This window comes from Athene cunicularia, assembly GCF_003259725.1.
Source record: "Athene cunicularia isolate RWA chromosome 1 unlocalized genomic scaffold, athCun1 chr1_part1, whole genome shotgun sequence".
NCBI classification, from domain to species: domain Eukaryota; kingdom Metazoa; phylum Chordata; class Aves; order Strigiformes; family Strigidae; genus Athene; species Athene cunicularia.
The window spans coordinates 112991342-113018619 of record NW_020799091.1 but is presented as its reverse complement, the minus strand read 5'-3'; the positions used below and the strand labels follow the sequence as shown (position 1 = coordinate 113018619).

Below are 27278 nucleotides of genomic sequence, written 5' to 3'. Positions count from 1 at the left end.
TGATCCATGGCTGATTTTGTACTAAACTTCTGTGCTCATAGTAATGATGCATGTATTGAATGCTGTGGCTGAAACTAAGGGATACATTTGATCTCCTGGCAGCCATCTCAAAGTTCAGCATCTAAACAAGGCAGCTCTAGTGTTCAATCTCTGCCAGCCTAAGATGTCGTCTGTGACAAGTATGATAAATTGCCCTTTGGAGTTGCCTGTCTCCCTCTAACTACAGAGGGAATCAAGACAACTTGCCAAAACTAAAACTCAGTTTTTAAATTGAGTGAGATAAAATTAATTCCACATTACTTGACTAGAAATTGAACTCCTAACATACATTTGACAGCAATAGTGCTTTTCAGTGATTCACAAAGTACAAACCGTTGAATACCTGGTCTTCTAGAAGTGTTTCTCATTGTCTATATGTCAGAATTTAAAAGGGCATGCTTTTCTGTGCAAAGATCTACATATTAAAGATTTAAAAGATACTTCACCCTATGTGAAACAGCGATAGACTAAACCATAGCATCTATTGTTATGTAATGATTCTTTGTAGTGAACAGATGAGAGCATACCTTTGGAAACTTTTCAGCAATTATATAACATATAACATATAATATGTAATATAATTTTGTTTGTAACATCACTGGAAGAATTAATTTATGCAGGTGTATTTATTTTGAGGCACTATGATTTATAAAATGCTTTGTCAAAATCAACATTTGTGGGGAAATTGTTTGAAGATGGACATTTTAAGTCAGTATCAGATATGTCTCCATACACCTATACCTATTCACTCAAAATGTTGAAGTACGGTAATTCTGACATTCTCTGCACAATGCCAACACACACAGCTTTTACAGAAGGTTCACAGAAGATGTTCAAATAAAATATTCATTATGTTCTTGCTAAAAGAAAAGCATCTTTCAGACCCGTAGAGTACTGTTTGTCAGAAAATTACCTACAATCTGATGTAGTCTCATATTTTGATATAAACAAGAAAAAGAAAGATTTGCTGAAATTAGTGTACATTTTAGGTTTGTCTTTCTTACATCTCAGGATGAGTGGCAATTAATGGAGTGAAAAGACTGCAGATTTCCTAGTGCTTTTTAACCTGCTTATTTTATTTTCAAACTTCTGAGATCAATTTAGCAGCAGGAAGTTCTGGAGAGCAATTTGGTTCCAGTTGACCCTGGAGGGGTTGTTGCTGAATGAGACTTACTTACAGCTATGTTTCCATAATGACACCTTGCTACAATAAGTGACGCCTTCTTAACCTCAAGTTGTATTTCCAATAAATTTATAGCAATTCCCAGGTTACATTAGGAGGTTGAAAACAAAGTTCTCTGAAGAAATGTGTCACCACAGGTTGTCCCCACATCATAGGGCATCGGGCAGTGCTAGCACAACATTTATAACTTACATAACACATTGGCTGGAACACATCTTTTTTCATGCTGATTAACATCATTATAGTAGCAATCTGAATCCATGGATAAACCAATTTCTCCCACCTCCTTCTCTTCTAGCAAAGGTTTCCTAAAAAGGAAACCCTATAAGCCACTCTGCCTTCATTGTTAAGAGGAATCCTGCATGTCAAGAATAGTTCCCCAGGAGAGCACGCACACCAGTTTCAAATGGTACATGCCACCAGCTGACAATCAGTGGCTTGCCACAGTGTCTGAGTCAGGAGGAACAGTGAACAACAGTACAACACTTAACATTGAGCTTGTGAAAGCAGCAAATCTGCTGGTTAAGAACATAGTATTCTGTTATTTCTGTAACAAATACAGAAATATTTGCTCTAGGTCCTGCAACAAGGTTTCTGATTAGCATAAGAGGTGATAGGAAAGGAATTGATTTGCCTGGAGGATCTCCTGCACCCTTCACTGTGTCATCAAACAGTTTGTTACTTGATCCACAACGATATGGCTGGAAGAAGCAAATGAAGTGAAGGGCTCTGTCTTCCCCATTTGCCATGTTCTTGCTGTGCCATTCGTCCAGCCACATATGTTATTGCTAACTGATGTGAGCTGATACGGCAGTGCCACGTGATCCCAGTGTTGCCTTCTGTCAAACCAGGACAGAGACGCTCTGATTTTGGGAAAGCTGTTTCCTCAGGAATCCCAGTGACCTATTAGGTCTTTAAGCTGCTTATTGTCTCCTGCTGCTCCAGCAATAAAAGGCAATGGAAGGGAGCCAAGAATCTGCTTATTCTGCTGCAGATCCCTTTGGTTGTCAGAGGGCATTGATTTGGCATGATTTCCATTTATATGACAGGCAACCCTTTTCAGTTGTGCAGATTTTTTTTTTATGTGCATGTGATTCCTGGAATCACACCCTTCCACTAAGCTTGTTTATTTATTCTGTTTGCTTCAGAAATACAGACCATATAAAGTAACTCCTTAAAACATACATATAAGCATATGTATGATTTTTTAAGCTACTGTTATTTAAATAAACACATTATTAAAATATTGTAAGTTGTTCATTTTATTATAAATTATGCCAAATATCTCGCAATACTTTTTAACTTTGAGGATTTTGCATATACACCTCATCAGAGAGAATAGAACATCCACACAGGCTGGCTGACAGCTGATAAGGCTTTATTTTAAACGATTGCTTTTAAGTATCTTCGACTATAATCCATTTTGAAGCATCACAGACTGAGCAGGTCCTGTTAGAAGTAAAGATCTAGGCGTGCTTCTGTCTCAAGCTTGCAATATAATGAATGGCAGCATGTTCTGTGAGTGAAAGAAAATCTGTACTGTTGCAAAATCATATGGATGAATAATTACTGTCTTCATACATAAGATCAACAATAGATGATAGAGAAATTAAGCAGGAAGGAAGAAAGAATTGCATTATGATATGTAGTAGGAAAAAATTATGTTGAATCTACATTTAGTCTGGAGGAAATTTGGGGGGTTGCATCTATCATGACCTTTAGCCCATAACACTGTAGCAGAATCTGTTTTTTGATGATGGTATTAGGTTCCCTTGGCTTCCATTCGCCATTTCTGAGGAAGCAAAGAAAATCTGCAAGGGGAAAGAATTTTAAATGGAGGGAGAGATGATAATTATAGCTTGCTGGAGGCCTGTTTTTCAGTAAATGAAGTGCTTCAAAAGAACCATACTGTTATGCTATCTTTTGAACGCAAACCTTTAGGGAACTAGTGTAAGAAAGTAAAGTAAACCCATTATTTTTCACCCCAAACTTGTTAATTTGCTAGCTTTAATGCCTTGTCAGGAAAACTCTATGCTCAACTTTGAACTTCAAGGTTAGTGCCAGTAATAGTATCCCCTCCAAGCATTAGAACTGTGAATTACATTGAAGTGATTAGGAAGATAAGAGACAATTATGTGAAGAATCAAATATCTTATCTAGTCCCTGTACTAATTGAAAGCAGCCTTGTATGGTGAGAAAAAGAATTCATTCTGAATTCAGCATGTTTCAGCCATGTGGACATCTTTAATATACAGAGATGGGTTATGAACTATTTTTTTAATAAAAGTTTAATTTATGTTCATATTTCTGTGGGGTTTTTTCCATTTAAACTTGTACTTAGTTTTTAGTCTGTTATATAGACACACACACTTCTAATATGAAAGTGTTCACATATTGGGAATAATAGACTGTATTGACTTTCACATTGTACATTAGGATAGCTCAGTCAAAAGATTAAAGTAAATCTCTAAAGCACAAACAGAAAAGAATATAAACATAGATCTCCTGAATCCGTATCACATTACTTGCTCATAAAATAGTGTCTCTTTCCTTATCCTACAAAGATAGAAACACAAATATTAATGAGCAAACGTGTTGGTTTAAGCCCTGCCGGGACCGGAGAGCACGTTGCCATTGCCTCTCCCCCACCCGCAGCCAGTCGGGCTGGCAGTGAGGCACAAACCCGGGTTAAAATAGGAAGAAATTTAATACAACAGTGTGATAAGCAATCTGAACAACAACAGTAGCAATGATGACAACAATAAAGAGCAATAACAGTGATCAAGACAAAAGATATACAGAGAAATACCGAAATGGTTACGGACAGCCCTGTGCTCCCTGTGACCAAAGCCACAAAGGGAAAAGTTCCCGCACTCCTGTGCCCAGAGCTGACGCCAGCACGGTATGAATAACCCGCCTGGAGATCCCTTCCCCCTCTCTGCTGGGGAAACTTAACCCTATCCTAGCTGAACCAGGACAAAACACAAATGAAAAAAGGATGCAATTCATCTCTGCTGGAGGAATAATAATCATAATGCAGGAATGAAGACCACTTTAGATGATAGGCAGCTCAAATACAACCTTGACCAATAATACATGTCACACATGGTGTTAGTAATGGTGGCTGAAGGCTTTTGGCCTCTTAGCTTCCCTGGTAAATCCTTCCCTGGTAAATAGCTCAAATGCTAATAATACTGGAGGCATTATCATTGATCAGGAAATGTAGTTTCATTACTTCCAATTCTGTTACTGGAGTAAAGCGTCTCCCCTAAGAAAACATATTTTTATTGCTTATTACCTTTCTTACAGACTTTCTAGAATCAGAATTGCAATCAATATTTTTCTTACTGTGCCCTGAAATTTTTCAAAGTGTGGAATCATGAATAAAATTTCAGACTTCATTTATTGCTATGTATAATATAAAATCATACTCAGTGTCCAGTAGTATAGAAATTCTAATATAGTTACAGAACCTAGGCTGGCAAAACACTGTATAAATCTAATAGCATTTTCTGGTATAGAAAAAGGTGCTAAAGTTGTTTTTAACATCCAGAAAAACACTTGAAATTTGGACCTTGGTGCATCTCTATATTTAACATTTATAAATACCATATATGTATGGTTTGACAAAAATTTGACAGTTTTTTTTTAAAAAGTATAACTGTATTTATAAAGAGAAACACAAACACAAATTTAGACTACTTTTTCCTTTTAAATCTAACACTATTAGTAGTTTACAAAAGAACTTTCTAGTATTACCATTAAGCAAAAGGAGAAAACATTTGAAAGTACATGTACCTATACCATATTCTGTGTCATTAATTTCCTAAAATTTTTGTTGAATGGGTTTTGGATTACTAGATAACCATAGCTTTTATAGTGTTAAGCATAGTTTACCATGTGATTTAATTCATTCCAGTAACCTGTGATAAAAGCTTGGAAAAGTCCTCTTCTCTTAATCAACAGGAAAACAGTCTTTTGTTTCCTGACCAACACAGACATGAAACCCAAGTCAACATAAATTAGTCCTGACAGCATTGATATTTCTTCCACACTCAACTGTCCATCCCTTAACAAAAGAAATTGTTCCCCAACAAGAGGAATGCAGTCTCCCTGCAGGATGTTAAGGCAGGTTTCCTCCTCTAACTATATTGTATGAAACTAGGAGGGATCAATTATTGCGTTTTCAAAGAGAAGCAAGGTTGCTGAGTGGACTTCAGTCAGTATTTTCCCCCAGCTGCAGCTGGGAAATGGCTGAGGTAGGAGAGAAAGAAGCGGTGGGAAGGGGGCTGGATTGCCTCCTCTGTCGGGAAACCACTACTCAGAAAACCATGAGATAAAACCCTGTATTTTGGTATGTATGGTCTTTCCTGTACCTTGAAGCAGGCAGCAGTCTTGAGGAAAGAATAATGTAATTACGCAGTTCAGATTATTATTGGTAATGGTAGAGGTATCAAAATGTCTAACTAAATTAAACGGCATTATCTCAAATGGCAGTATTTTACACATTGAGACCCACAGCCTTCTCATGAGGATGATGTCCCAAGTAGCAAAGTTGCAGTCGTCATCGCAATATGTGTACAGTTCAGATCCCCCTTCCACTCCCTCCCCTCCAAATCCGTATCTGCTGGCCCTTCATTGGCTTTGGCCAAAACAGGCACAACGCAGTGGGGAAGGAGTGAAGAGGACAAGGGTGATGGAGCTGTTCTTGTTTGTTGGATGGTAGATTTTTTTAAGAAGGTGATTGTGCATATCTGGTAGGGCCTGTTCTGCCAGCCAGTAAAACACCATTGAGCTGTCATGGTTTCTCTTCAGAAAGAAGATTTGAAATGAGATACCAGAGGGGTGGAGTTCTCCATATACAGACAGGCATCAGGTGAGCTTTTATTGTCAGCTGCCATTGGGTCTGAAGCTTCTTCATAGTGAATGGGCACCATATCAAAGTTGTTCAGCTCTGGAAACCAGGAGAGAAATGCTGTCAATTCTTTGCCTGCTTTAAACAGTATGAAACAAGAACTTGGAAAATTAGAAAATGGACTAAAGGAAAAAAGATTAAGAAGCCCTACGGATCACCTATTTTGAAATCAGACTGTTGCTAATAGTAGAAGCCAACTTCAGGAGAAAGTCTCTAGAGAAATGACACTAGAATCCAATCATCATTTAAAATAGACATATTCTGTCCTTTGTGTATCATATAAGAAAAGGGATTCTGAAAAAGCAAGCCAAAGAGATTTAGAGTAAAATAAACTCACTCTGAATTAAGGAATGAACTTTCATTATTCAATACAAATTTGAAAAGACAAAGAAACTTATCAGACTAAAGTAATGAGGATCTCACAGCATTGTAGATGACTCATTGTAATTCAAGAAATTTATAACGGTGTAGAGGAAAACATACAGAGCAGATGGTGCAAAGAATCCTCAGTACAAAACAGAGATCAGCGCTGAGCTCAAGTGCCAGAAACCATCCTTCAGCCTAGTACCAATGGCAAGAAAATGCTGCCGTTAAAGTGATTAAAAGCCATGCTGTGCTTCTAAGCATTTTTTTTTTCAAATGGTTTCATTGGGTAACCAAATTAGAGCTCTCCTGCAGCTACTGGATTTGAAACAACTAATTAAAAGAACTTCCCATTGATTCATCATAGGAACATTAGAGCAGTCTTTATAAATGGGCAAATAGGATTTACCTATCTTACAATTTTCTGGTTAAAAAGAGCTTTAATAATAAATGGATAGGATCTTTAGGGTCTAAATAACTTCTGCTCTAGTAAGCAACTGTTATAAGAAGCTGAAATTTCTCCGTAGAAAGTATTGCTTTTAGTAGCACTTAACAACTAAAGAAATAGAACTGAGCTAGCTGCAGGTTTTAATTATTTGGTTTTATTTGCCTGTTTCTTTGTACAATAAATTTCTGACTGGAATCTTCCTCCTAAAAGTCATTATCTCCTCTGAGATGTGAATAGAAAATCTCTGTATGACAAATACAGGATCATCCTTTTGAACATATAAGAAATCGTCAGTGGTGGCTCTTTTGTGGCTTTTTGTTAAAAAGTACACTTATTTTTCCTGGTAACCTAATACAAACACAAATATGCTTCTCATATTCACAGCCTTATGTACACACCTCCACGTTTTGATTTAGAAGATGCAATCTACATCATACCTGTACCACTGTGCCATGTATGAGGTTTTCAGTTTCAAGTGCAGGTCAAGTACAGCTGGTTTAGGAGAAGGTTGAAGTAATTTTCTTCCATTAATTTGCTACTGAGTTGTTTGCCAGGAAGAAGACTTGGACTTTTTTCTTCTATTGAACTTTTGAGAGGGTCCACTGATGTGCCAGGACTGTGTTTTGAGATGCACTTCCTCAAATGGAAGAGTTACTGCGGTGAGCTCAGGCTGAAAACATGCATAAATTGCTATATAAATTTGGAAATTAGAACCCAAAGAAAAATGCAGGACATGCCATACATATGAAAAGTTGACAATGGTTAGGTCATAATTTGAAGAAGTGTAAATGCAGTACCTATATTTAAAAAGTCTAGAAGGGCCAAGAATATAAATCTATGGTTTAACCTGCTGTTTTCTGAAATCAACCTCAGTCATTTTGCAAGGATTTGGTTGTCTGACCCGTGAACCCCCAGATGCAGTGAGGTGAAACCATGAGGTACTGGGGAATGTGACACAGCTGATGTCTGTCACCCGTAAGCAGGTGCACAGGTTGTACCAGACATATCTGAAAGGTTGCTATAGCTCCCTCAGATCTGCCTGTAAATCAAAGCTCGATACTAGTGAATGACTCAAAACAACAAATGGTAAACAAATTTGTGAGCAATGCTCTCATAGACCCTTGATCAGTGTTTAGCAAATACAAATCTATGTTTCCTGGCTCCTGTTTTCCTTTAAACAGACCTATCTTTGTTCCCTGCTTGGAGAAGCTGATTTTAACCCAGAGAAACGTTAGGAAGGCTCAGTTTCACCCTCAATTTCAAGAGTAAGAGTTTAATTTTAACTGAGGAAATAGTTATACATACCCAGGGATAACATTTTGGCCCAGAACCTATGTATGCTTTTTATTTATTTATTTGTATTTTGTTCTACTCCATTACTGAAATTATGCTGTTTAAGGACTTCCTGAAAAATAGGTTAATCCTTCAGTCAGGTTGGCAGGAATTTATATTTTTTTTCTCCTCTCATTCCCTTGCATCAGACCAGTGGTTAAAAAGTCATAAGTAAAGGTGCAGGTCAGTTGCTTGTGTGTCCTGATTTGTGTCCAGAGGGCAATTGAGCACCACACAGCTTCTCGCTCAGTTCTTCACCCTCAGGGATGGGAAGGAGGAAATATAACAAAAAGCTTGAAAATTGAGACAAGAACGGGGAGGGGTCACTCACCCATTATGGTCACAGACAAAATACAGACTCTTAGAGGAAGAAGGACATCAATTTAATTTAAACACCACCACTTAATTTTCCAATCAGAGTAGGACAGTGAGAAAATACAACCACATCTTAAAAACACCTTCCCACCTGTCATGAATAAAAGTAATTTAGCAGCAAACCAAGATTTATTAATGACTAGCAACACTTAATCATTAAACAGTTAAAAGATTTACAAAATAATTTGGTAAAATATGTTATGATTGAAATAGCAACTTAAGTACAGATTCAAAGATGACAAGATTCATACTAACTTACTATATTGTACCTTAAATCTATACCTTTATACATGCACATTCACAAATATAAAATGTACAAACACACAGACACAAGTATTTGGGTCCAGTAAAATACGTATGTTGCCACACTCGTGAAAATAACTGTGTGTACCTAAACACGTCGGTAAGCAGAGAGCAAGTTGGTGAAAGAGAAGCTAACTCAAAGTAAAAATTTCCCTCTTCTCGAGTTTAGAGTTAATACACACAATGCATCAATATTCCTCAATTGAGACTCCAACGAGTTGACTTCTCCCTGGCCTTCAGCTGGAGGAGTTAATGCCTGAGAGGCGTCCTAGCTCAGGGGAGATGCTGGTTACAGACCAGCTGGGGTCCAGGAATGCTCAAAGGGTCTCCCTTGAGGCTGCTGTTTATAGGGTTCGAGATAATTTACTTTTATCATATACTTATCACTCTGGCCTAGCCCAGACGATGAGGGGTTCTGGCCAGTTGCCAAGGACTTGATGGGTGTGCAATTCTGTTATTGTTCTGCCTGCTGGCGGGTTGTTATAACCGAGCCAGGCTGTCAAAGGAGCATCTTAATGCTCTAAGTACTGCCATCAGCAGTAATTATCTCCTCCTGGTATGTGGCCCAGGAGTGGAGGGGGGGGCAATCGCACCCCTATCCCCCCCACTCCTCCCCTCTTCCCGGCTCAGCTTTGCTCCCAGTTCTTTATCTCCTACCCCAGAGGGATGCAGCGGAGCAGGGGATGGGGGTTGCGGTCAGTTCATCACCTCTTGTTTCTGCTGCTCCTTCCTCCTCAGGGGTGGACTCCTCAAACTCTTTCCCCTGCTCCAGTGTGGTGTCCCTCCCATGGAAAACAATCCTCCATGAACTTCTCCAACATGAGTCCTTTCCATGAGCTGCATCTTTTCCAAAACTGCTCCTGCATGAGTCCCTCCAGCGGGTTGCAGTCCTCCCAGCAATGAACTGCTCCAGCACAGGCTTCTCTCAGATTCCCAGCCTTTTTTGTGTGCAGCCACCTGCTCTGGTGTGGGATCCTTCACAGGCTGCATGTGGGCATCTGCTCCACTGGTGACCTCCGTGGGCTGCTGGGGCACAGCCTGCCCTCTCACCAGGGGCTGCGGGGGGGGCAGTCTCTGCTCTGGCACACCTGCCCCCCTGCCTCCTTCTTCTTTCTTCCACTGACCTCGGTGTTTGCACAGGTGTCCTCCTCACAACTCTCACTCCTCCTCCCAGTTTCCTCTTCTTAAATACATTATCGTAGAGATGCAGCCACCGTTGCTAACTGTCTCAGCCTTGACCAGAGGCAGCCCTGACTTGGAGCCGGGGGAGCTTCAAGAAACCTCTCACAAGGGGGCCACTGCTGTAGCCTCCTCTCCAGCTACCAAAACTCCCTACCACACCCAAACCCAACACACTGTGTAAGATCTGTTTTGTCCACTTAATACTTTTGGTAGGTTTTTTTCACTTAGTGTAACATGTTGGGTTGGGTATTTTTTCCACATCAGAGAGTACTGTACTATTATACCACAGAACAGTTACCACAGGGAAGATTGACAGTGGATGGAAGTTTATTTTCTCTCTCAGATAAATGCAGTGTCACAGAGAAAGAGGTTGTTATGTGCATATCTGTGTGTAGAGTTTCCCTTTTTTTGAAGGAAAACAACTGGTTTTGTTTTCTTTAGTGTTTGGTTGCATTCTAGACTTTATTTATTGTTTTCATTTCTTAAACTTCCTGAAGTATTTACAGGAAGGAAAACTGAAGTGTGAAATTCTGTGACTAGAAGCAGATTTTTATTTCATTTTCCTGGGGAGACTCTTTCATTCAGAAGATATAAACAGAAGTCATAAAAATGTGTTATTTTTTAGGAAGCATATCCTTGGAAGGTTAGAAGAGGTTAAGATTCCTAATAGAGAGGAATGGGGGAGGATGTGTAATAAACTGGTGTTTGTTAGTGGAAAGACAGATAGCAAAAGCTGTGAACCACTGGTCTAACTTTTTTTTTTTTTTTTTAATGGTAGTTCATTTGTTTAGATTACTCAGTTGTCTTCAAGACTGTTGAACAATATGACTGGTTTTGATGTAACATTTGGGGAAAATGCAAATCAGATCAATTAAAACAACATTAGTGCCTGGAGAATATTAGACCTGCTTGACCAAATTAATAAAATAAGCAAAGATCATTTTCTAGTATGCAGGTTTTGCACCATTTGAAATTGTTGTGTAGATAGTGCACCTTCTTTTCCAAAAGGGCAGAAAATCCATTTCTTAAAATTAGTTAATCCAGTAGCAAGATTGTTTGGCTATTGGGTGCATCCACCCATGTTGGTCCCCTACCAAAAGCTGCTAGAAGTAGTTCCTACTTGCTGCACTGCTGCAGACCTGCAGTATCAGTTACAGCTGGCAGGTTTCAGAGCACCTTTGCCCCCACGGTTTGCCGGTAACCCAGTCCCTGCCACTGGCCTCCTCTAACAAGCTGGCTCTTCAGTGCACACAGCTAACTCACTGACGGGCTAGAACAAACACCCTGGCTGCTGCCAACCCAGCTACCAGAAATAGGTTTCGTTGCATCTGTCTTAGGCTGTGTCGCTTTATTTTACCCCAAGGAGTGAAATGAATGTACATTTTACACAGTTGAACTATAACATTTAATGAAGATTATCCTGAATGTAGAATTTACTGTCTCTGAAATGTGGTTCTGCTCTGGACATGATGTCCCCGGAGCCAGCAGTGCAACCTAGTTGTGCACAGGCACTTCTTTCTCTACTTTTGTATATTGCCATTTTTCAGAAGCTGGTCTGCACTTTAAACAAAGGAGTTACTGGGATGTACTTGAGACATTAATTCCAGGTTGTATGGTTTCCCTGAGAATTGCCATCTGTCATGCTTTTCTGTCTGGAGGTCACTCAAAGGTACCTCGGGTTGGTATCCTAAGACAGTAGGTTGAAAGGATAAACCGTGTGCTTCGTCTTTAACCCTTAGTTATCCTTTTCCCTTTCAGCACCCTCCTTGATAGGTATGGTAAGGAAGGACTGGGCTTCCCAAAACAGCATTGCCCTCTCCTGGCAAGAGCCGGACTTTCCCCATGGAGCAATTCTGGACTACGAGATCAAGTACTATGAGAAAGTAGGTCTCACTTACAGCATCACCCAAACTCAGATCCTAAAGAACAATATGTTTCATATTTTGAATATTTTAAAAACATACTTTAAACTTGTCACTTGATCCCACATACAATGCTACATAAAGTAGGTGTTTTATTTTGTACTGATTTTTTGTTGTTAATGACTGTCTTGTTTCATGTCAAAATCAAGTAGAGCAGCAAGCAGGCAGTAGATGTACTGTGTCATACTAATTACATTTACAAACATGGATAAATGGATCATATGCTTGAATATATTTTGATTTATGGCTTATAAAAACTTTTTAGAGTGACATCAAAACAATATGATTAAGGTGAATATCAGTGTGATTTCATTTTGCAGCATTATTTAGCAATAATCTGAGCTTAAATGAGAGAGTGCACCAGCCTTGTTTAGAGGGTTACAAAAGGTTACCAGAGAGAAACTGCATGCATTCATGTCAAATTTCTGGCATTCTGTCAAAATTACGTGATTTCACACAAAAGAGGGCATCTATATGCATTACAAGTAAAGGTACAAGGTGCACACACAGCATGTCTTGTGAAAGCATAATTTGAAGCCTGCTTCTCCCAAAGCACAAAACACATTTTGTCATTTTCAGTTGGCTACAGGGCTTTGTGTAAAATGAGTGTAAAATTTAGTGCTTATCAGTGCCTTCATTACTGAAGATGCAGACAGAAAATTTTTGGTGTCCATACCTTAAACAGTTGCCTGCCAAGTGAGCTCTTGCTGTTTCTGTCTCCCCATCTGGAAGTCACAATGGAATTAATGGGTATTTGAGAAAACCACAAAGAACAGAAATATAAGCCAAGTCATGAAAGAAATATTTAGGAATGTTAGGTTCTGTAAATATCTGAGAATTTTCTTCCTTGGCTGCACTTCTCTATTGAGATTATGCTGTTTTAATGATGCAGAAAAAAAGGGTAAACTGGGAAAAAAATACAATCAATTTGAATAGCACAGCTAGAGGGAGAAGACAGATTGTTTAGAATACTTGGTAGCCAGAGCAAGGAGACCTTACTTTCCTACACTAATGGAAGTCCTTCAGGTTTTGATCCATTAACATAGTAAGCCACATATGACTTGCACTGCCCTTGTTTTGTTGGTTGATATTGAAATAATAACTAGGTGAATTAAACAAGAGAAATAGTGAGATTTTCTTCAATTGATTAGAAATAGTTTCAGAGATCCCAAACCATTCATATGAATGTTAAAGTATAAAGCTGATATTTATAAAAATCCTTTATCAATAGATTATCTTCTAACATCTGTCAATACTAAGTGACATGGCAAATAGCATTCCTTAGAGGTCTATATATTACTTAGTCTTGTCTGTTGTGCAGCAACACTGCGTACACAGCCCTTTGTTATATACTGTTTAAACCACTGCTATCTGTTCTGCAGCTTTTCAGCCAAAAATGCAGGGAATAAGCTGATCTAAGACATAATTAGAGAGCTTGACTTGGCTGGTGAGGAGAACAAGAACTCCCAGACATGCAGTCCAAGGTGCTGTAAGCTTCTGTCACAGTAAAGAGAAAAGGTTTTCCATTGCTTGAATACTTTTGAGATGTAACCAGAGAGAAAATATCATGATCCTGAAATAAACTGCATGTTGAGGCCTGGTAGTTGAGCTATCTTCTTTCCAGTAGGTTATGAATCATTCTGAAAACTGTACAGTTAGCAACATTTGTCACCTTAGACGGTAAGTGAGTCTTCAGAGCAACACACAAAGGGTAATTTAAATGTTTGACCTTAGAAATCTAAGATGCACTCTGAAAAGCATTTCTACATTTGCAGTCTTCACAGATGTTAAACATTTGCAAATTATCTCTGTTGATACAGGATGTCTGTCCTATTCGGCAGTCTGTTACCCATTCTAGTTTATAATCTTATTTAATACCTTCCACAAACAGCCCAGTACTTTTAAAAGAAAAAAAAAAATCTCATAGGAAGTACTGTCTTTCCCTTTAAAAATCAAACTCCAGATATCATTATAATCTCAGTTTCCTTGCTAATAGTAACCAACTTTTCTTTTTTACTTTAAAATTATTACTCAGACACTGACCAAAGCTTGTACTTTTTGGAAGATTCCAGACCATCATAATCTACTTATCTCTTGCCAAAAAGGTTATGTGTTTGAGTCAGATGGAGGAGTGGGGCAAGATATGGCCTTATTACAGCCTTGTAATGACAGAGTCCTTCTGTAGGAATTCCCTCATGGGAAAGGAAACACACTACGCAGTGGATATAAACCCTACCAGCTGCACTTCAGGTTGTGCAGCTGAAATGGAAAATGCTTATTCCTCCTCTTTTCCACCCAAGCCTTTAAAATTAATCATCAAAAATTAATGCTTCCTAAGAACTGTATTAAGCATACCAAGCTATATATGTATCAGCAACTGTATTAAGTTTGCACTCCCATATGGCCCAAATACACCAGTTGGATTATATTTTCTGTTACACACAAGATGAAATATAATTAGCTGAGGAAGCCTGTCTACAGAGAAGAGATTTTAATGGGATGTACCCAAGCAATATCCCAAGGCATTGCAATGACATTTCCAAACAGAAGATATCTTTTGGAGTGGGATGTAGGGTGGAGGGACTGGTTGATGTTTCTTCGCTTTCTTGTCTTTGATGAAATTTACACTAAAGCCAAATCCCTTTGACAACAAACTTTTTTGTTGGCAGACTCAATTTGCAACTCACAGGCAGTTTTCACATCAAAATTTTAACCCACGTCCATATGACAAGTGAGTGGACAAGATATGTAGCATGTCAGATATGATTTTTCCTCCTTTCCAGTATTATTTAGAGTTGAATTAATAGCTGAAAGAGAGAAAATAAGCGAGTAGTAGAGGCAAGGAGGAAATTAATTTTGCAATGAGATTTTAAAAGGAGATGAAGAGCTGATGGGGCAGAAAGATAGAGAAAATACCAGATTTAAAGAACTGGAAAACAGTATGACCTTGTTAATTTTTCTATCAGTCTACAGCTGTATTTACTTAACTTATATGAGAAATTATGCTTCTTCTTAAAATCTAATATTAAAACAAACACCATTATTTCTTTGAATATTCATTAATATGAATTAAAATGAGCCATCCAGAATTTGATTAGTAAAATATGTAAGAGACCTTGAGGTAAATTACTTGATAGGAATAATGTGAAAATTTAAGACCATCAGTGTGTAAAGTTTTGAATGACAGAATTATTTTTACAAAAATTAATATGAAAAATTATAAACAAGAAAGTAATCTTCTCTTTCAGAATTGTTTACCTGCAGTAGTATTCTGCAGTTTAAAGCAAATCTGTCTAGAAATATGTGCACCATATTATTTCAAAGCCATAGAAGTGTAGATGTACAGTAGATGACATACTCTGCACTCTGACAACAAAAAGAGGTGGCACTTGGTGCATGTACAAATGTATGCACTTGCCATTTTTTTCCACAATTTTTGAGGAGCAGATAATCTTGAGTTATGCTCAGTACCACACTGAAGACTAACACAGCAATAGCACGGTCTTGGGAGCCCTAGGAATAGGCCAAGCTCACTTTCAAGCACGTGCCCAAGTTGTTTCATTCCAGCTTTTTTTTCCCATGTGATCTGCCAGTTTAAGGCATGTGACTTATTCCAGTTTAGGACAATAGTTCTTCTGTGTCTTCTCCAGCTAAGGAGATATTTCATTATGTTCTTCTCAGATTGATTCAGTTCTGCTCAGGCAGAACCTGACTTTACTTGAATATTGGCTGGAATCTAACCTCAATTGAACAGAAGCCATACATTCTCATTAGACAAGATATGGATATTTCTTATGAGAAGCCACATCATGTAGATCAGACAATCCTCTGAATTTCTAGGTGACATTTTGGAAAGGTGAAGTAAAATTAGTCATTTCTCTTCTATAGCCCTGAGCCTTTCTGTGAGGTCTGTATGACATGTGTGAGGTTCATTGACCTTCAACCTTCCTACTACTTAAATAGCTAAACCATGCCTGTCTTTCCACCTCTTTAATTACAATCTTGCATAATGTTTAACTGAGTTAGAAGAATCACATTTTTTCAGACACAACTATGTTACAACTTCCTTATTTCCCTTAAGTACCAGCTAATTCTTTCTTGGTTCAGTTTTTGCTTTTATGTTAGATTTTTAAATCATGAAGAATAATATATGCACCAGCTCCAATCCACATGAGGCTGTGAAGGAAGCCTGCAGACTGTATGACATTATTCATGAGCAGACATAGTTCGTGTGGTATTGTTGTGGCTGGACTGTTAGCATGTACTGGTTCTTTCTCTGGACATATTCTTTTATTGTTGCTATACCTATCATAGCTTGCTTGATAAACATGCAGACTTCCTGACTAAATTTTAGAGTCAACATCAATTACAAGTTTGGGGAACAGGAAAAGGATTATAACAATATGGATGAGCATATGAGCACTTCAGGTGTCTTGTCAGTCAGCGAGTATACTCAGTATAAAATTGCGAGCACTATGCTGTTAGCGTTGAATGGTCAGCTGGACAATTTTTAGCCTCATGCTTAATCTTTCTCTTTTAAAACGAATGCTTAGCTCCCGTAATATTTTTCAGTTATTTGAGATGCAATCTGCTGCCTACAAGTAAAATGTTTCTGATGTGACTAGAAGCAAGAAATGTAAGGCTCATGCAATAATACATTTACATTACATTTTCATCATGTTCTCGTAAAAACAAGAACATTGAATAATTCGTGTATAAGAGCTTTTGGATACTTGTACTAACCAGACCTTGGTATTTGACCATAGCTGCAGGAAGAGACCATCATGTCGTCGTGAGGTACCAGGGCTCCAAGGAGCACCTCTGGCATTCTTAGGCATTCAGTGCTCCTGGGAAATGAACCATGTCTGGTGAATGTTTTTAAGAAATAATCACTACAAATGTGCTTTGGGAGATAATCATTAAAATGAAATCTCCTAGCTTATTTTAGCATAGTAAGTGATGTTAAACAAGCTTCTCAGATTTCCTATTCTGCTGCTATTAACCTAGTTTCCCAAGGGAAGAACTGTAAAAGCCTTAGATTCTAAAAAGAGGAAAAAATAGGTCTCAGAACTGTTGAAAATTAGGGTGAATAATTACGAGACTTTCTGACCAGATATAATATTTGCCTGCAGGAAAGAAACTAAGGACCTTGCAGCACCCATTATTAATGACACTGATATAATTACTATTAGGAGAAAAAGAAATCTGGCCTCTAAATATCAATTACATGCAGCAAAAGGTTTCTCAAAGAAGTTCTGAGTAGGCCTTCTCCATTAGGTGCCTGCTTTGGCTAGTCTCCTAATCATTCTGTTGTCGTCAATTATTTAGAGATAGCTTCTAAACCTTTGTATTTAATAATAAAGTAGCCTACAGTGCTATTACTATTGTCATTCATGCTGAATCAAAAAGTCTCAACAAGAAATAGAATGCTGTTTAAGCAAGCCTAGTGGGTTTGATTTAAAAAAAAACAACATAGTTCAGTCTCTGCTGATCTTGTGTTCTTGTCTGTAGCCAATACCATTTTCCCCAAGGAAAACTGCATATACAATGCTTATTCCAGTAACTGCCAAAAGACCTGCACAAATGTAGTAAAAGTGCATTAATGGTTTTGAATAAATGGTTTTCAAAATCTTCCAAAGACATAGGCATAGGAGATATGTAAACTATTGTAAGACAACAAACACTACTAGTTCCATACCTCAAAGAAAGCCGATAAAGCTAACTCCACTGATAGCAGAGCTTGATTCCTGATAAAGGGAATTATTAAACATTTTTTCTACCAATTTGGCATTTGAACTTCAGAAAATATAGTTTCAAAAATAGTTTACTGACCCAGCAAGAATAATCATTTTAACTGCAGGAATCAGCTGTTAATCTTAAGCGTGCGATCACATATGGTCAAAAATCAGAAACAGCCATTTTATAGTACATTAAATTTCAGTTCCTTCCCTAGGACAAACTTTAGATGATTATGATGAACATATTGTAAAAAAAAAAAAAAAAAAAAAAAAAGTTGCTTTTTTCAGAGAGGATTTAATAATTGCACAAAAGGAAGTGGTAAGAAGTTTAACATGTTTAATCCTAAATTAACAAAAAAACAAATGTACTCTCAACTTAAAATATTTTGTTATTGTTGCTACTGTTATTATTAACTAGTTTCATTGTGTTCACCTTATGGTAAAGTAAGTTTTAGCAGTATCTGAAGTTAGAGTTGTAGTTCCCTCAGTTATCTTAAAACACGTTCAGGAGTCAACCTTTGGGTTTGAAAGTTTGACATATTTTTACAAAAAAGAATGGTGAGTTTCATGAGCAATGACCTACATATAACTAGTGTATCTGTCAAAAGGTGGCCATCTAAGCAAAAATAATTTCCTTCTTTATAAGTTAAATACAATGGCCAGGTCTCCATTTCTCTAAAGCCTGGCAGAATGTTTCCTTTAGAACTTCTGAAACTAAGAACTAGCTTAAAAGTTCCCAAAAGTCTTCATCTGTGACCCCAAACTATTTTAAAAAAACTGAAGCTAGGACAGTGTTTTCATAATGCGCAAACTACTTACTGTTCATTAAATGTTCTTTCACAACCATACAGGTGGATTCACAGATTAAATCGAAAAGATACGTACTTTGAGACATAAGTGAGATTATATCTTTGTGTAAATGAAAGAATGTTCCAATATGAGCTATCATTTCACTTACAGTTCTTTCCTGCAATCCTGTATGCATTCAGGAGATATTTGGGGAGATACAGGTAAAAAGACATGTATTCATTTTGGGGGGAAAACCAGAGAAAGTTCCCTTTTTTCCCCTCTCTTCTGAGACTGCTTTGCAACTGAACACTAACCATGCAGAGGATAGATTGTTATTAGTTTTCCACTTTTAACATTTTTTTCAGCTGAAATGGAGACAAAGCCACTGTTTGCATAATATAAGCAACCTCTTTTTTATTAAGCGGTGATGTCCCCAAAGCAGTCATTCCGGGAGAAGGGAGAAAAATCCAAAGGGAAAGAGGAAGCTTTTTTAAGAAGAGCCATTCCATTTTCATGCAATAAAACATACTATTTCCATGTTTAATATTAGTATAAGTGTTTTAATATGTGTTAAATAAAAGCTGTGGATTTGAGAAGGGGGGATGTTGGAATGAAAAATGAACATTAGAGGAGCTTTCAGTTTAAATGCGTGATTTCATTAGCCAATTTGAATTCATAGAAAGGGTATGTTATTCAGTAACTCCCACATAGTTTTGTTAGTTTTGTAGCCTAATAACATCATGAATGTTTATTTTGTTGAATTAAAGAAACATAATGTAAAAATACTCCCTTTTTTTTTTTTAATGTATTAGTATTAATAGTTTCAAAGTACCCTTTCTTGATGTTCTTGTCAGGGAGGGTGAGTTAACAACCTATTATTATGTACTCCTTACTGAGCAGTTAATAGCTTTAGAGTCTTTTGCAGGAATTCACCTGCTGCTCATAAACACATTTATGTTGCTGTAGGAACTTCACCAGGTTGATGCATCTTGTATTTGCAATGACCTTGCACAGACTATCTGGTTTTCTTGCATATACTGCCAGAAGTACTACCATATTATATTAACAAAATGGCAATTCTTTAGTGACTGAGACACCTCTTCATTTTTAAAAAGGTATTGTCGCCTGTCTGCAAATATCTTTAATTTTTTTTTCAGACATTTTTTGTTTCTTTTTACCAACTCCTAAAATATTATTTCTGCTGAAGTTAGTTAGATTAGAAATGGACACATCCCTGATACAAAAGTGGGAACAAAACTTACTTTGTCAGTTTTGAAAGTGTAAAATCAGCATTTTAGAATCATAGAATGATAGAATGCTTTGGGTTAGAAGGCACCTTAAAAATCCTCTAGTCCCACCCCCTGCCATGGGCAGGGACACCTTCCACTAGCCCAGGTTGCTCAAAGCCCCGTCCAGCCTGGCCTGGAACACTGCCAGGGAGGGGGCAGCCACAGCTGCTCTGGGAAACCTCTGCCACTGTCTCACCACCCTCACAGGAAGGAATTTCTTCCTTAGATCTAATCTAAACCTATGTTCTTTCAGGTTAAAACTGTTACCCATCATCCTGTCCCTACACTCCCTGATAAAGGGCTCCTCCCCACCTTTCTCCTGTAGCCCCTTTCAGTACTGGAAGGCCGCTATAAGGTCTCCCCGGAGCCTTCTCTTCTCCAGGCTGAACAATCTCAACTCTCAGCCTGTCCTCACAGAGGAGGTGCTCCAGCACCCCACCCCACCCCCCTCCCCAGGTCATCTCTGTGGCCTGCTCTGGACCCACTCAAGCAGGTCTGTGTACTTCCTATGTTGGAGTCCCCAGAGCTGGACACCGCACTGTAGGAGCGGGTCTCATGAGAGTGGAGTAGAGGGAGATAATCCCCTCCCTTGACCTGCTGGCCACACTTCTCTTGATGCAGCCCAGGATGTGGTTGGCTTTCTGGGCTGTGAGCGCACATTGCTGGCTCATAGTCAGTTTTCCATCCACTAATACCCCCAAGTCCTTCTCCTCAGGGCTGCTCTCAATCCACTCATCACCCAGCCTGTATTTGTGCTTGGGATTGCCCCGACCCATGTGCAGGATCTTGCACTTGGCCTTGCTGAACTTTATGAAGCTTACACAGAAGCCTGTCCAGGTCCCTCTGGATGGCACATCCCTTCCCTCCAGTGTGTCAACTGCACCACACAGCTTGGTGTCATCATCGAACTTGCTGAGGGTGCGCTCAGTCCCACTGTCCATGTTGCCAACAAAGGTGTTAAACAGCTCTGGTCCCTACACCAACTCCTTAAGAACATCACTTGTCACCTCTCTCTACTTGGAGAGCCACTGACCGCAACTCTTTTGAGTGTGACCATGCAGCCAATTCCTTATCCACCGAGTGGTCCATCCATCTATTTTTAGTTTACTTGTTAAAGTTGCTTACTTGTTAAACATGTTGAGTTTACTTGTTAGACTGTTTACTTTGTCCTTTGAAATTCACATTAAACTAATTGGGAAAATAATTCTATTTTTGCTTTATCCTCCTCTATTTACTCACTGAGGTGTTTGAAGAAAGCATAAATTCAAATAATATACTATATTTATTGTTGATATAATGCAAGGATCTGCAATATAGTCATGACTCTAGAGGTGAATGCAGCCCTTCTGAGTTAACGTTACAAGAATAGATATTTGCTGTCTGCCTGCACTTACACAAAAAGATGCACACACATACTCACAAATACACAAAGAATATGGTATTTCCATGACTTTTCAATAGGTATTGATATAGTTATATCTGAAGAGGTTTGCAAAATGAAAATGCTACAAATCTCAAAGGATTGTCCCTATATATAGATCAACATGTTCCCTCTTGACTCTCATTTATTATTTGTACTGGAGTGATCAAAGTCAAACTTTAGTTAGTGTCAGACTTTGTATTTTAGAGCCAAAATTCTTCCTCCAAAATTAATTTTTGTTGGGTGGCTTTAAAATATGTATTAATATTGTCAATATTATTCTATAAGTTCTGATTTTTTTTTAAAGTAATTATCCCAAAGAGCAGTATACACAGTTAGCATGTGGAAGACTCATCATATAACGTTCATGGAGATTTAAATTAATCCCAGTGACTTCACTAATTTACTCCATATTCACAATAGCAATCTGAATCAATTCTAATCATAAAAGTAGGATTTTGCTTACTTAAATAAAAGGGATAGCTTTATTCACACCACTGAACCACAGTTAATAGCTCTGTTATGTGTATCTATGAACCAAGAAGACTCTTGTGAATAGTTTTAAGTATATCTTCTTTCCAAGCTGCTGTATATCAGTAAGGATCTTTTCTGTATTTGCCAGGTAGGAAATATTCAGTAGCAAATGAAAACAGAAAAGTGAACATTAGTCTGCTCTTCTAAGAATAAAAGGTACTTATGTAGAAGATTCAACATGGGCTCAAACTGCTCTTACAGTCAGCCCAGTCTCTCTACCTGTCCTAACACCCTGAAAGGCTGAAAACATATTTTAAAAAGGAGTTGGAAAGGCTTGTTGCCTCAAGGAATTTTAATAAAGTATGTAGTTTTCACAAGGGTGTTTGTAGTAATCATTACATTACATACAACAGCTAAAATTTTCCAGCAAAGTGTTACAAACCTGGCAAAATGTCCAGCACAGAACAGTAGCCCTAATCAAAATGTTGAACCTATGTACCTATGGATATAGTAAGGATCCTGAAATTAGGTAAATTAAGCAGGTTTTGTCATCGGCGCCATTAATGCTGAGTTTTGTTTGGCTGACTCAGTGCTGTACTACATTTTTAGGATTGGTAGATTTACATGAATTTCACAACTTTGAAAATACGCTGTGCTCTTTTTTTTTGGTTGTTGTTAGAACATTGGCTACATTGTATTGTAGCAAGTCACCATCACTGTAGGAGTCTTCTGAAAAAATGGATAATTGCTATTGCATTGAAATACCCCTTGAGTTGTAAAATGCTCCTTTATGTTAAAAATTTACGTCTTCACACTTCAATGTGAAATAGGGGAACCACAGTTTTGGGTTCTGCCATGAAGGAATGCAGCAGTTTTGTGTGTGCAGCTGTGATTTTACCAATGCTAATAATATTAGGCTTGAGAAGATTGCCTGCCATATGTCTCAGCAACTTAGAGACCTTCAGGTGTTTGGACTGCGGCTTTTTACGTTGCAGGTTTTTTACATCACATGAGTTGTCCCTTTTTGTTATCTTTCCTCCAGGGTCTTGCATTTTCAATTTAAAAATTTCATTATCCAGTGACCTACTTCCCATCTGTAACTAGAAGTACCGTTCGTGTGATATAGAGAGATATGTTGAGTTTGGCTAACAAATCACTGATATTCATGATTATTCACTATTTCTTATAGGCAAGAAACTAGAGTATATTCAGTAAAATTACCAGGAAGCAGATTTAGAACAAAAAAAAAACCCAATATTTTTTAAAAACAGTTTGTAATTAAACTTGTTGCCTAGGGATGTTTTGGATGCCACAAGCAAAATTCGTTCAAAAAAATAATTAAGTAAATTAATGGAAGAAAAGTCCATGAGCTGTAAAACATAGTGAAGCAAATTTAGTTAATTCAGAAACCCACTAATCTGCAGATTGCTGGACTCTGGGGAAGTGTTAAAGGCAAGCATAGGGAGAAGGAACCTGTACTGCTTTTGTGGAGTCTCAGGTCTGCAGTGGCATATACAGGACCTGATTCAGAAATTTGAACTATGAATCTCAAATACCAAATGAATGGTTTGGAAATTAGCCTACTGGCTGTACGTATGTAGTTCTCTGGGCTTGTTTTACAACAAAGAAAGTCACAGAAGGCTTCCAGTCTTCAAATTTGCAGGACCGTATTTGTTTCCTGTTGAGCTGTATGTGTCAGCAGGTTTATTATCTCATTACTAAGTGCACCTTAGTGTTAGGTATCTCAGAAGAAATTGTGCTTTACTGTCCAAAGATGACAGCAAAACTTTTGAATACTACTTGACTTGATTTTTACTAGCTTATTAGTAAGCTAGTTCATGCTTGCAGTAGCTCCTTGCTTCTTCCCAACTGGAAAAGAGAGTGCAGGGAAAATTAAAATGAGTGAAAGAATAATCTTCAGGGGCAACTTGGACAGGCTGACATTTTTATATGCTGAAGTTAGAAAGACTTCTGGAGATATTGGTGCAGGATACTGGTAAATATTTTTAATTAGCAAACAAATATTACTGCTCATAACTTCTAGATTTATGAGTATACTGCTCATAACTCATACAGAGTAGCTCATAACTTCTAGAAAGATGGAATTTAATATCTGTTCTTATCTTACAATTCATGTTCCCCAGCTCCCTTTATTATATTCTGAATTGCGCCTTGTTCCATCACCAACTTAAGGCACAGACCTGGTTTTATTCCTTTCAATTTAATCTCCTTGTCAGTACAATCGGCAGTGTCCTATCTGCTGTCTTCACATGTGGTGTTCCCATTTGGCCCACCATGTTAACCACACAGCTTTTCCTCTGCCCACCTCTCACCTCATTGTGCTGGCAAGAATGTTAACAATGTTTTAGAGTCACCCTGTCCTCATCTCTCCTCATTGAATTTTCTCTTTCTCATGGTTCACCTCACATCAACTCATTTCTGCCTTCCCAAGTATATAATCCAATTAAAATGAGGTTTGGCTGGGTTTTGACCTTTCCATATTTTCTTTATGATTAGTTATCTGTTCTTCTGCTTTTCTTGTTGAGAGCTTCACTTGATGTATGGAGAAAGTGATGACCTGACTGACAGGCAATCAAAACATAAAATATTGAAAGGCCAAACAGGTAAAGCACACTTTAGAATTTCAGCTCCCCAAACTGTTACATCTCAGATCAATCACAAGGGAGGTCGAGAAGGGAGGGAAGAAGGTTACAACCTGAAGTGGCCAATGCCTTAAAATGCTGCAGGTTTCTTCTCTGAAGCAAATACTAGAGCCACAGACAATTTTCTCTATGGCCCTACTTTTTCCTGTTAGAGTTATTGTCTTAGTTCAGATTGGTCCTCAGATCTTTCTAATCACATTTTCCAAATTTCCTTTAATTTTGTTGGTCAGCTGGAAACCAAATGTACAAGATTTTTAGAAGTGTTGTTTTATGAATATCAATGGTATCTTTGACTATTATTTCAATTATTGTAACTTTCTCTTATCATTCTATATTGCAATGATAATTTATATAATCCTGTTGATCATATCATAATCAGATAGTAATTAATGTTAGAAGCACATTTTTGAACCTATGAGTCATTTCTCTAATATGTTCCAATTACTGCTGTCATTCATGTTAACAGATACACTGTAGGTCAAAATAGTCTTCAAAGAGAAAGTCACGCACAAAATTAGTAAATATAAAGGAGCTTTGAAAGACAGACTTTGAGTTTCCCAGGTGTAGGTAATTTTACTGATTTCAGTGTAATTACTCTTCATCTACAACAATTTATGTAAGATGAGAAGCAAGATATGACATGGGGCAATAGGCATTCAGGAATCATATTATGGAAATATTTTATTGCAAAGAAAGAAAATAATTTTTGAGAAACATTGGGGACAAATTAGCTGTAAGAGGAATACAGGCAGTATAAATCAGGGGCAATTTCCATAAATTAGAGCTGTTGGGAGCTATGTTTTTCTTGGAAAACACAGACAGTAAGTACAAACTCCATAGTTAGCTGTCATGTGTCTTTAATGGTTCTGTTTGAACTAATTAATCACATATTGACTACACTAGTAATTACCTAATGGTTTATTCTAATGTGTACTGCAACATTAAAGTTCAGGTGACTCTGGAGGTAATTCAGTGACATTGTAGTAGCTGATTCCAGGAGAAGTAAAGAAGAGGATTGGAGATTTCATTTCATGATGGACCAGACCTATGATTAATAAAAATTCCTATTTTCCAGAACTGTGGTCATTCCTTTAAAATAATGATGCTTCCTCTATAGGTCACACTGTGTCTATCCTTCAAACTAATGTATCTAGGAAAGAGGAAAAATGTGACCAAATGGTCCCATAAAAGAATCTTTTTTTATTACTGGTGCTTTTATTTAAACATCGATGATGTCTAAATCATAGAACTCCAGATCTTCCTTACTTTAATGTACTACTTATTCAGCTTTGACATTGTACTTTAGTGCACAGGAGAGACCTAGTCCCTGTGGTATATAGATTGAATCTCTATTAGTATTTCTCTGTGTTAAGTGATAGCACTCTGAAAAGGCTAAGCAGGATTGTGTGGCATAAGTACAGAATTTTCATGTTGGAGGACAATAGATATAGACTAGAAAATGGTTTTGCAAGCAGTTGATAGTAAATTCAGTTACTGTCTCCCTGGATTCTTTCTGCACACATACGTTTTGAAGTTGTAGGTACCCAATAAGTATGTTTTGATCTGGCAGAAGCCTCTGAAGACCATTTCCCTAGTCAGTTTAGGAAGACTCTTTAGTTACTCATGGGACTCAATGAACTGAATACCTTGATTGTCATTGATAACATAAGTTAGACACAGAGTAAATTGCAAGACAGTGGTAATTCCTGGATCTTATATATTCTAAATGATAAAAAATTATTTTTGGTTATATTTTTCAATTGCTAAAATAAGGACTGATAGTATTTTGATTAGAGCCATGTTTCTCTTTCCTACTCAAATATTAACAGTGTCAAATCTTGTACACCTGAAAGTGCCTCAATTTTTATCAGTGCTTCACTGGTAAAGTTAATCTTTTAAAGGTTATTTGAGCACTGTAAGAAAAATTCTGCATTTCAGCTTTTATTTTAACTAATTTTTTTTGCACTAAACATTTTTAGTTATATGTACATTTTCTCACCCATATAATCAGAATGTTGTAAACTCATTGATTGCATTTGAGTCTAAACTGATAAAAGTTCATCACATTTTGGTCAATCTTCATTAATATTTTATTTCATATATGTGCACAGTCTTCATTTCTGTGCTGTTTCCCTCTGAAGTAAGGTGGGGATTAAATTGGAGAGTGGCATGTCCACGTAGGTGTGGCATGTGGAGGTTTATCTGTTTGCAAGTGTTAATGTCATCAGAGCATATGAGAAAAATTGTAATACTCATCACGATAATATAACATCTGGATATTGAATGAATATTACATTCACTAATAAAGTAGCTACTTTCAGGGAGTGAAGAACTGTCATTTAAACTGATGATGTCATGCAGTGGCAATGTTTCATTACAGCATATGTTGATGGGACAGATCCAGCTGTTCTGGTGCATTGCAAAAGCAGAAAGCTTTTCATTATTTTTTATAGTCTGATCCTGATACTCCATTAAATCAGTTTGTATAGTCTTAGACCATTAGCACCATTGTAACTTCCATTCAGTCAGTCAGTTTCTTTAGATGTGAAAAAATGTCTTGACTATAAAGCCAAGTATAAAATTAGGATAGATACAGGTAGATACTCATGCAGAGGTGGCTGCAGGAAAGAGTTTGATTCTGAAAGTTATTCATTTTCATGCACAGACTGTGTCACAAATTTGTGAACAGTCTCATAATCAGAACTGAATCAGCTGATAAAAAAAAATCACACAAACAATAACAAAAATACAATTTCCTTAGAAATAGAGATAGCATTTTCAAAGTTCATGATATAATTCTATTTAACTTGGATAGCTAGTCACAGGCTTAGTATTTAATTGTG

General features: G+C 37.5%; 1 protein-coding gene across 4 annotated transcripts in view; it reads left to right on the top strand.

Annotated features, from left to right (window-relative positions):
* Positions 1–27278, top strand: part of EPHA6 (EPH receptor A6) — a 493307-nt gene that overhangs the window by 316510 nt on the left and 149519 nt on the right. For all 4 annotated transcript variants that reach the window (XM_026843385.1, XM_026843366.1, XM_026843375.1 and 1 more), the window contains exon 5: positions 11899–12023. In XM_026843385.1, coding sequence (XP_026699186.1) covers positions 11899–12023 — 125 coding nt within the window. The remainder of the gene's footprint in view (positions 1–11898; positions 12024–27278) is intronic.